At 37.7% G+C, this 11517-nt stretch overlaps 1 protein-coding gene across 1 annotated transcript; it reads right to left on the reverse strand.

The window, feature by feature from the left end:
• Positions 1 to 5247: 5247 nt before the first annotated feature.
• LOC147853009 (BI1-like protein) lies at positions 5248 to 10527 on the reverse strand. Its single transcript, XM_087333498.1, has 4 exons — positions 10036 to 10527; positions 6135 to 6248; positions 5830 to 5987; positions 5248 to 5730 (listed from the first exon to the last, which is right to left on the reverse strand). The coding sequence occupies exons 1-4, from the start codon at positions 10277 to 10279 to the stop codon at positions 5530 to 5532; spliced, it is 717 nt and encodes a 238-aa protein (XP_087189624.1). The 5' UTR covers positions 10280 to 10527; the 3' UTR covers positions 5248 to 5529.
• Between the last annotated feature and the right edge of the window lie 990 nt (positions 10528 to 11517).

Here is an 11517-nt window from a genome sequence, read left to right on the forward strand (position 1 = left end):
ATTCCTCACTCGTTTCAACTTCAAAATTACATATCCTCCTCCGGGCCCAATGGAGGCAGATGCATTATCACGACGCTCATATCTAGCACCTCGTCTCGATGATCCATTCGATAATCAAAAGCAAGTAATCATAGGACCAACTCAACTGCAAGCAACATGGGTTTTTGACACTCCATTGGATTCCCACCTTATCGATGCCATATGTGAAGACTTGAAGATAGATGCTTTCGCTCAAGCCATTCTAGCGCAAATTGATCCCTCTCAAACATCATGTTCACAGTCGCAACAACTAGGTACGAACTATCTACAATTCAAATGTCATGATGGATTATTTTTCTTTAAGAAACTCTTGTATGTTCCCAATGGTTCTTGTCTCCTTCAAGTAGTCCAAAATTGTCATGACACATATACTGTTGGACATTTTGGTAGTACTAAAATGTTGGATTTAGTACAACGATCATTTTGGTGGCCCCATATGCGACAATTTATCGAAGACTATGTTCGGACATATGATACATGTTGTAGAGCAAAGATGCCAAGACATCATCCATATGGTTTATTGGCACCATTACCAATTCTAAGCAAGTCGTGGTAGTCTACTTCTCTAGATTTTATCACATATCTTCCGGTTTCAAAGGGATTCGATGCAATCTTAACAATAGTAGATTGATATACTACGAGGCACATTTCCTGCCTTCTACTAAGGAAATCACTAGTGAAGAAACCGCCGAAATGGTCATGCGTGAGGTATTTCGGCATCATGGCCTCCTACATAGTATCATCCGCGACCGTGGACCTCAATTCATCTCGAAATTCTGGAAGCATCTCTTCAAAATGCTCAAGGTCACTTGTAACCTCTCCTCCGGCTATCACCCTCAAACAGACGAACAAGCAAAACAAACAAATCAAACGCTGGAATAGTATCTTTGGTGTTTTCTCAGCTATCAACAAGATAATTGGGTGGATATTCTCCACTTTGTTGAATTTGCTTATAATAACTCTATCCACTCATCAACTAGGGTTACACCATTTTATGCTTATACAGGCTATCATCTACGGTGGTGTGTATTCAAAACTCCGGAGTTACCCACAAATCCTTGTGCAGGGGATCATTTGGGGCGGGTACGCAAGATACAGGCAGACCTATCTACCCATTTACATCAAGCTCAACAAACACAGAAGGATTATGCGGATCGTCATCGGCTTCCATCCTGTTTTAACATTAGAGATCGGGTATGGCTATTATGACGACACATCAGGACTACTCGACCATACGATAAATTGGATTATCGCCAATTAGGTCCTTTCTGTATTATCACAACTACGGATACATCCGGTTTTTCATAGTTCTCTCCTCGAACCATATCAAGACAACACTATTCTGAATCGTACTACACCACCTCCACCCCAATTGAGTTTGAAGTAGGACCGGAAGGCAATGTCAAGAAGGATAGAGCCGACCGGAAGAAGAAGGCCAAGACTCGTATGGTCTGATGTTGTGAAGGGCCTGAAGATCGAGGACGAGTCGGAGACATCCAACTCGGACAAGAGTGGGAACGACTCGGAGGCACCCGATTCAATTCAATAGTTTGATTCGGAGGAGCCAGATCAGTTGAAGGCCAAGCAGACAAGAAGGCAACAGAAGTCGACACTGACACGGAGGAACTGACGGGTCAAGAAGCGTCGAGGTCACACAAGAGAAGGAGCTGAGATGGTCGAGGAGTACGGAACCAGATGGGTCGTGGAAAGCGGGACTGGACCGGTTGAGGAGCGCGAGCGAGGTGTGAAGACACCAAGAAAAGCCGGAGGAAAGGACCGACGAACACTACCACCATGATCCGACCTCAAGTTGAGCTTGAGGGGGAGTGTTGAGCAGACAAGATCAACTGGATCCAGATCAGTTGAATAAGCCAGAGCCGGATTGGTATCCTGAATGGAGAACCAGAACGGTGTCCAATTCAGTATCCAGAACCAAGAGCCGGAGCAGATTGTAACCAGTAGGCCATTAGAGGCCTATGCTCCTAGACTACTAGGTAGTTATGTTTCCAAGAGTTAGTATCAATAGCTTAGTACGAGCATTGAAGTACTTGTCAGGACTTCGGTCAGTCCTTCAAGGACTTGAATAAAAAGTGTTCTTAGAATGTTGTGTATAGAGTCTTTGAGTATTTTTGAAATAGAGTTTATTGTTCTACTCTCTCTGTCTCTCCCATGTACTCTCTACGTTTCATGAAGCTTCCATTAAACCTACAAATACTTTCTGTTCATAACCAGTGAAGTCGGTTGCATCTACGAGCTTCCGCACATAACTCTTTTCAGTTATCATGGTAGGCCCCAATTGACAAGTACAAACATCAGGAGTAGGGGATGATGTTGGAGATAAAGGCACAAGAGATCTTGTTTTCCACCATCGACAATATCCACCCAACTCCTATTAATGCCAAAGCTCAAGTTGTGTCGGAATTGGTCACCCCGATAACTCTTTGGATTCTTTGGAAACAACGGTGTAGACGGGTCTTTTCCAATCAAATCGTGCGTCAAGCAATGTTATTGCAGGAGATATGGAGTGAAGTTGTAGCCACTCTAAAGAGCCAATATGATGGCCTCATGGGCGGATCGGATGGAGTCGAAAGACAACGGTTAGCCCTCATCCAACAATGGTCGTCCTCTCCCATAAGGAGTTTTTTGTTGGAAAAAAATAAAACTTGCAATATTTCTAATTATCAACCACTAATGCCACCATTCTTTTGTAATTAATCTTCCCATCCTTAGTCTTTTTTATCAAGTTTGAAACTAAATACCCTTAGTTTTTGCCCTTGGGCACATGCCACACAACAACATGAGTCAATGTGAGTGTGGCATGTGCTTTAATTCATTGATAATGATGTGGAACATTGTTGCAATGTGGCAATTCTTTCACTCCACTATTCCATTTTGTTGTTTTTGCATATATCAACATGTAAATTATCACCAGACTCCCACTCTTTGGAAATATGCCATGAACTCACTAGAGAAGCATTCTCTATTGTGTTGGACCAAAAACATCTAATCTTTTGGTCAATCTCTTTGTCCACAAGGCTTTTGAATTTTTGAAGGTGAGGGGACACTTCACTCTTTGCATGAATTGGGTAGAGCCATGTTTGTTGAGAATGATCATACATGATGATCCCATAATACTTACATTTGCCAAGTGTTGTGATTTGTGTGGGTTCCCATACATACTTTTGAGTAGATAGGAACTCAACTACTCACATTCTAATCCTTTGGCAATAGATTTTGGGTTGCTTCTCAAATTCACATGCTTCACACACACACACACACACACACACACACACACGCCATTGTCTCGCTTTCCCTCAAATGTTTGGGATGCAACTCATACCTCCTCTTGTTAGCTTTGTCTACAACTTTTGTAAGTTGATATGGCTAATGCATTTGCACCATATTTTGATGTCAGGCTCTCCTTTTTTCCCCTTGGCAAACATTATGGATTTCACTATATGATCATAAAAAATGAACATCCATCATTTTCTTTTGTGAGTGACCCATTAAACCTTGTCTTTGAGATCTTCAATTAAGCACCCATGGTTATTGAATCAGACTTGCATCCCTTGCTCTACTACTTGCTCAATTGACACTAAGATCTATGGGAACATGCAATACATGCTTGAATCACTTTCAATGTCTTCCATTGTTGTAGAATGGGACATCTTCGATGTGGCAAATTAGGTGAATCGCATCATTTCCTATCTCCATGTAGCTACGTCATCTAGGTGTCCACAAGTTGCAAGGTCATTCACCATGAATTTTCATATTGTTGGATGCATGCACTCACTCACAATGATGAACCACCTGTCATTTCCTGCAATAATGGTTGGCAACATAGATATAGTCATCTGATTCATTGGTGCAGTTGGTAAGTTGTTGATCGATGGAGGAATCTTTATTTTTCTTGTAACCCCTTTTTCTAGATTTTCCTCTTTTACTCCTCAAAGGTCATAACTACGGACCAAGCTTCAGCAAAAGGATTTGCACATTTGCGTTATTAAGAAGTATTGCAATGCATGGTCATATAGACCGTTAATGAACCTACCCATCAATTTGCCATTTGGCATTTTATCCCTAGGTTCACACATATTGTGCATCGAATGTAGACATACTTTGTTTCCTTTGCCTCTTGTTTGAATGAGAATAGTTGATCAATTGGGTTCCATTTGGTTCCACCCAACAAAGTTGGGTAGAGACTCCTCCCTTACATATGCAAAATAATTTAAAGCTTCTTCAAGGAGGGGCCGAAACAAAATCCAGCTTAGTCCTTGACAATGAGTCCAAAAGTGGCTAATCTCATGACCTACTAAAATGCACACTTTTCCCACCGTCGTTCATAGGCCACAAATGTGGGGGTAATTGTTTGCTTGGCCCTCTCTATTAGGGATACTTGTGGTTTGGATTAAGTTCAAAGGTATGGCTAGCTCTAGATCTAGTGGCATGTTAGAGGTTGGAATCGCATCCACGGTCTATCCCCAACCATGTTGGTGGGAAAGTTCCTTAGGTAGCCTCCCATCGAAAAGAGTTGACAAGGAGCTACTCGGTCTATTTCTTATACTCATCCATGGTGGCTTTGACCATAGTATCTAACCTCTACTTCTTGTTGTCTACATGGTGAATTGTGCTTTTGCACAATGGTCATTTACTAGAGCCACTAATGGTGGCTTTGAGTGTGACAACTAAGGGTTCGAGTACAATCACTGGTCACAATTTTTTCTAAAATTTCAAGTTTAATAGTTCAATTAGTCCATTAACATAAGTCAAGATTATCCAGATACTATTGTCTTAATATTTCCAATTCATTCTAATCCCTATATGGTTGTTCAAATAATTGACAACATTCAATTATATGCTAATTAACCAAGGATGTAGCCCATGATGTCAATAAATCATTATATACCCATAATGTCCACAATTGATTGAACTACTTGTTGCTATATGTTCATAAATCAACATATTTTCTACCTATAAATCTGTTCATAATGTTCAATATAAAATTTTAATACAATTCAACATGGTTGTCCTACTACATATAACTCCCACTTTGTTGATATTCTCTTCGCCTTATACATTTAATACATAATTTGCAAATACACATTGAAAATAGGAGAATTTTGTTCTTTCCATTCTTTCAGAATTAGATTAATTTTAACTTATTTTCTTTGAAGATGGTCATATTAAACACCCCTGATTGGCATCATATACAGAACAAATGTCATTCTTTATTAATTTCATGTGAGCTATGGCTGGCTCAAATAATAATAATAAAAGTCCACATTTTACAACTTGTAGCTGCAGGTAAAGATTTTACAGTAAATACCATCTTATTCATGAGTTAAGCATTTGGCCATTAACATTGTCAAACATCTTGCAGGGACCTGTATATTTTTTAGTGTGCTTTCCAGAGATTTTAATATTCCACATCAAATATTCTTTAAAAACCTGTACAACTTTTTGAAGTGCACGTGTGTATGTGTGTCAATTTCACCGTCGTCCCAAAAGACGTAACAATAAAAGGAAAAGGTTCAGAATATCCAAGTAGAGAGCCACAGACGCCCATATGTATTCATCATAGTCGAATCGCTTGATCAGGTTGTCAGTATCGTACACAATGTACAAGCTGAATATAATTGACCCAACAGCTCCATAGATAGTTGTGGCAAGAGGTCCAAATGGGAAAAATATCTGGCACACAATCATGATGAAACAATATTATCAAGTTTGGATGAATTAACTTGTGAGAATTCTGAAGATGAAGGGTACGGACAAAAAAAACCAAATCACCTGAATAATAGAGAATAGAATGAGAATCATAAGTGCAGAAGAAAGCATAGGGCCGAGGTAGTTGAAGTCATAACCTTTCTTTGCCGCCCAGAACGTGTATGCAGTTAGGGAAAGCACAACAGCTGCAGTTAATATGAGTGCTTCTAATACAACTCTTCCTGTTTAGAACCAACCACACAACACACATAATCAATATATCCTTGACTATCTTCACCGTTCATTCCCTATCATTTGACTGCAAGTTACATAAGTAAGACCAAAATAAGTTAAAAAGATGGAGAGAGAGAGAGAGAGAGAGAGAGAACCTTCTGTAAAGACACAGACAACTCCCACCATAAGACTCATTGAAACCGTAAAGAGTCCAAGAAACAAAAGATTGAGCGGGTGACTCTGACGGTAGTAATAAAGGGGACAAAGAACTGCTAGCACAGAAGGCAACGATTCTTTAGATAATGAAAAAATACAAATACTCATCTTCATTAGGAAAAATGGTAAGCAATAAATAAAGAAATACAGTTTCCCATCTTAATTCAAATTATCCAAGAAAGAAAATAATAAAAGCTCACTAAGACAGATAATATGCATATAGCAACTACGACATTGAGATATACACTGATTATAATCTTCTCAATGCATAGGTGAAGTTGTGCCATTAAGATTATGAATCCACAAATTAAAGCTCTTCCATATGTATGGTCAAAAACAGTTTACAAAATGCATATCAAAACAACAAGTTTATTGTACATACACAAGCAATTGGAAATTTAAATGAGAAAACAATATTTTGTTTCCAAAGCCACCTTCAGGTCAGAAACAACACACAAACATTTTTTGGCATAAAATGCAAAAGTAATTTGTTTCCACCACAAACAAACTTCATACATATATACATACATACATACCTATACATGCACGATAGATTCATAATGTGCATATACTCAAACTCCGGTTTGAATATGATTTTCATGTCACAAACAAAAACTGTACTTTCAGTTCACACCCAAAAATAGTCATGACAAATATAATTGTGACATGTAATGCAACAAGAGACGTGCATAAGACCAACGAAAACGAGATGCAATTGTTTATGATATTTTACTGCAATATGGGTGTTTTCTGAGTAAGTACATTCATGTTGATTGAGTATATGTTTTGCAATACTATCCGGAAAGATTTGGAATTACACTAAGAAGCTTGAGGATGATTCTACCAGATACATCATGAAACCAGATGTAGAATGGGATCATTGAATGGATTGTATCATATTTTGTAGAAGATCGGGTGTAGAATGGGATCATATTTCCAAAAAACCTTGAGAAACAATCCTGCTGAGTATTAAGGTATAAGTCATATCTTCAATGGACATGATGCTATATGTTTTATTGGAGGGTAAATACAGATATTTATGATAACAAATCAGGTGTTTCAAAATGGTCAGAAGATAAAAAAAATTAATGAATTTGGTGACGTGTTTGGTGAAGATTTTGGGCAAATCCAAACTGTGTTCCATTAGCTGAGAGTTTAGATGTCCAAAAAGTGTGATTGTTTGGAATTCCATGAAAAACGATATGTGAGGCATTTTGGATCTTTTGGTGCATACAAAATGAATGATGAGCTTTGCAACTTCATAACATTAAGGATTAACTTTTGGAAAATATTTGGGAAGATTTTAATTCTTGTGTTTGTCTATAAGAAATGTGAAAATGTCAAAGAAATATCTCAAATGCCCTTGCTGAAACCTAGAGAAGCCAAATGTATTTGCTAGGAGGACAGTTTTATAGTAAATTTATCCCATTTTTTCTCAATTACAGGAGGAATTTAAGCAATTATTCGGCCAATACATCCCCTTTCTGTCTTCCTGTACTGCCTTTTAAAGGGAATTTGGGGAAATATATGATCAAATTGGATCTAATTGTTAAGACAAAGTCTTTCCTGTACTGCCTTTTAAAGGGAATTTAGGGAAATTTATGATCAAATTGGTTCTCATTGTCAAGCTAATGTGTCGTGTAATGAACCAAAGAGGATACCACATAATAATATTTGGATTGAAGACCATTCCATGAGAATGGCCTAGCAAGGTACATAGTGATAAAAGACCTTAGAGTATATTGAAATCAGAATGAGATGTTATTGGTTTTGAATAAACTTAGAGAGCTTCTTTTACCAAATTTTGATATGGATGACCAAAGGTGCAGATTAGTAAAGATATTCAAAAACAAGTTTGAGAAGAGACCTCAAGATTAGCATAACGTAAAAAACATACATCAAATCAACATATTGCAATAAGAAATTATTGGTCTGCAATTCAAGATCGAGATGTTTTTTTCACAATTTTATGTCCACTATGCTGTATTGTATTCTGAACATAGAATAGTCCTTCAATTACAAAGGAACAATGCAAGATCGAGATGTTCTTTTCACAATTTTATGTCCACTATGCTGTATTGTATTCTGAACATAGAATAGTCCTTCAATTACAAAGGAACAATGCAAGATCGAGATTTTCTTTTCACAATTTTATGTCCACTATGCTGTATTGTATTCTGAACATAGAATAGTCCTTCAATTACAAAGGAACAATGCAAGATCGAGATGTTCTTTTCACAATTTTATGTCCACTATGCTGTATTGTATTCTGAACATAGAATAGTCCTTCAATTACAAAGGAACAATGCAAGATCGAGATGTTCTTTTCACAATTTTATGTCCACTATGCTGTATTGTATTCTGAACATAGAATAGTCCTTCAATTACAAAGGAACAATGCAAGATCGAGATGTTCTTTTCACAATTTTATGTCCACTATGCTGTATTGTATTCTGAACATAGAATAGTCCTTCAATTACAAAGGAACAATGCAAGATCGAGATTTTCTTTTCACAATTTTATGTCCACTATGCTGTATTGTATTCTGAACATAGAATAGTCCTTCAATTACAAAGGAACAATGCAAGATCGAGATGTTCTTTTCACAATTTTATGTCCACTATGCTGTATTGTATTCTGAACATAGAATAGTCCTTCAATTACAAAGGAACAATGCAAGATCGAGATGTTCTTTTCACAATTTTATGTCCACTATGCTGTATTGTATTCTGAACATAGAATAGTCCTTCAATTACAAAGGAACAATGCAAGATCGAGATGTTCTTTTCACAATTTTATGTCCACTATGCTGTATTGTATTCTGAACATAGAATAGTCCTTCAATTACAAAGGAACAATGCAAGATCGAGATGTTCTTTTCACAATTTTATGTCCACTATGCTGTATTGTATTCTGAACATAGAATAGTCCTTCAATTACAAAGGAACAATGCAAGATCGAGATTTTCTTTTCACAATTTTATGTCCACTATGCTGTATTGTATTCTGAACATAGAATAGTCCTTCAATTACAAAGGAACAATGCAAGATCGAGATGTTCTTTTCACAATTTTATGTCCACTATGCTGTATTGTATTCTGAACATAGAATAGTCCTTCAATTACAAAGGAACAATGCAAGATCGAGATGTTCTTTTCACAATTTTATGTCCACTATGCTGTATTGTATTCTGAACATAGAATAGTCCTTCAATTACAAAGGAACAATGCAAGATCGAGATGTTCTTTTCACAATTTTATGTCCACTATGCTGTATTGTATTCTGAACATAGAATAGTCCTTCAATTACAAAGGAACAATGCAAGATCGAGATTTTCTTTTCACAATTTTATGTCCACTATGCTGTATTGTATTCTGAACATAGAATAGTCCTTCAATTACAAAGGAACAATGCAAGATCGAGATGTTCTTTTCACAATTTTATGTCCACTATGCTGTATTGTATTCTGAACATAGAATAGTCCTTCAATTACAAAGGAACAAGGAGAACTGATTGCAAGGGAATATATTATAGATATTACAATGCGTTAAACCTAGAAAAAATGATCCATGTGTTAAACCTGTATAATCTAACACAATGCAAAACAATCTAACATTTAAAGAAACGGAAAATTATCCATCACTACAACACAATAAACAAATTGATATGATTCTATGGTTGGAAAATATTATCAATTTCCACACAAAATACAAGCAGTATGATTCTAAACACATGAAAGATAATCCATTGCCAACTCAAAAATGCACAAATATCGTGAAACACATGAAAAGAAAGGAAATTGATTGAAAATGTAAGAATAAGTGAATAGCAGAAGGCTTACGAATGAACGGTAAAATGATGAGACCAATCCAAAGAACAGTGCTGGAGACGATGGCGACGGCCACAGGAGAATAGAAGACGAGCAGGGCACAGACAAGGGTGGTGATGAGGATTTGGATGGACAGGATTCCATATACCTTGCGGATGAATGCCCACCTGAATGCGTTCTCCCCACTGGGGATGCCTGGGTACAACACTGGGCCTGCCTCAGGATCGTTGACTCCATACTTGTCATTCCTGAACATATTTCTCTCTGTTGATCTTTCTGTGCCTTCTTGTAGATCTTCTGGTGTCTTTTCTTTCTTTCGCTGTGCTTGCCTGTCTGGCCTATGGAACTGCTATAGAAATGACTGTTTCTTTTCTTTTTAACACAGGAGAGGAGAATTGTCTTCTCTATAGGTGCTCTCCTCCTTCTATTTCCTTCCCTTTTCTTTACTTAGGATACCTAAGAGATTAGCTCCGTCTGCCTGTTTTTTTTTTCCCCTGATGTATATCAAAGATTCATTCGTTCTACCTTTCTTTTGTAGAGGGGGATCACGGCTTCTGATATAGAATCAGCGATTCGACTCGTCCTTTCTACCTTTCTTTGAAGGAAAGAAGATTCCGCTTCGTCTCAGGGATTGGTAACAGGCGAAAGAAAAAGGAGGCGATGAGACACGACACGATCCGATCAGATCAGATGAGACCAGACCAGACAGGAAAAAGGGAAGAACAAGAAGATGGCGATGGCGATGAGGATGGACATGGTAGGGAAACTCTTATATAGATGTATGCAGAGCGGTGTTCCTTAATCACCTGCTAATCAGGATTAAGACTCTGCTTATCTTCCTTAATCACCCACTTTCTTCTTAAAGGTGAGCCGGACGATTCATTTAACGTCCGCCCCGCCCGCCTGCCCAAAGGCTACGATTGGTTATGATTATCATACGATCATTTTGTTCTGCGTTAACCAACCATCCATATTACTGGAACCGGTAAGAAGGCCCTTTGTTTTACTGCTAGATGCGAAGATGACTCCAACTCGTCTGCCATCAAAAACTTTCGAGAGATTGATTTCCCTGTCGATCGGATATGGGTCTCTGTGAGCAAGAGAGTTTCGTTTTTAAGATCTAGTTACCAGGTGCTCTTCCAATTAGCGAGCGGGTATTTGAAGCCCGGTTTTGCTGATTATGATTTCGTCTATAGCAAACGCGGGTTTCTCATAACCGAGACGATACGCTGAAACTTCATTCCCTAATTTCGCTTCTAATTAGAAGTTGTATTTGTTCGTTGATAGCATCAATTGTGCGCACCACACTAATTACGCCAATGTGTGATCCTTAATTGTAACTGCAATGTTATGTTAATTGAGCATACACCGTCAATACTTATGTTGGTTTCCTTCTTCTTCTTTTTACTTAATCTTAATTTTCATGATCTTGGAACCATCAACTTTGGCCAACCATAAATGGTCATAAAGCTAATTTTAAAAATACACAAGCAA

Source organism: Azolla caroliniana, unplaced genomic scaffold (genome assembly GCF_043228905.1).
Source record: "Azolla caroliniana isolate FFs.n. ecotype wild unplaced genomic scaffold, voAzoCaro1.0.p SCAF_17, whole genome shotgun sequence".
NCBI classification, from domain to species: Eukaryota; Viridiplantae; Streptophyta; class Polypodiopsida; order Salviniales; family Salviniaceae; genus Azolla; species Azolla caroliniana.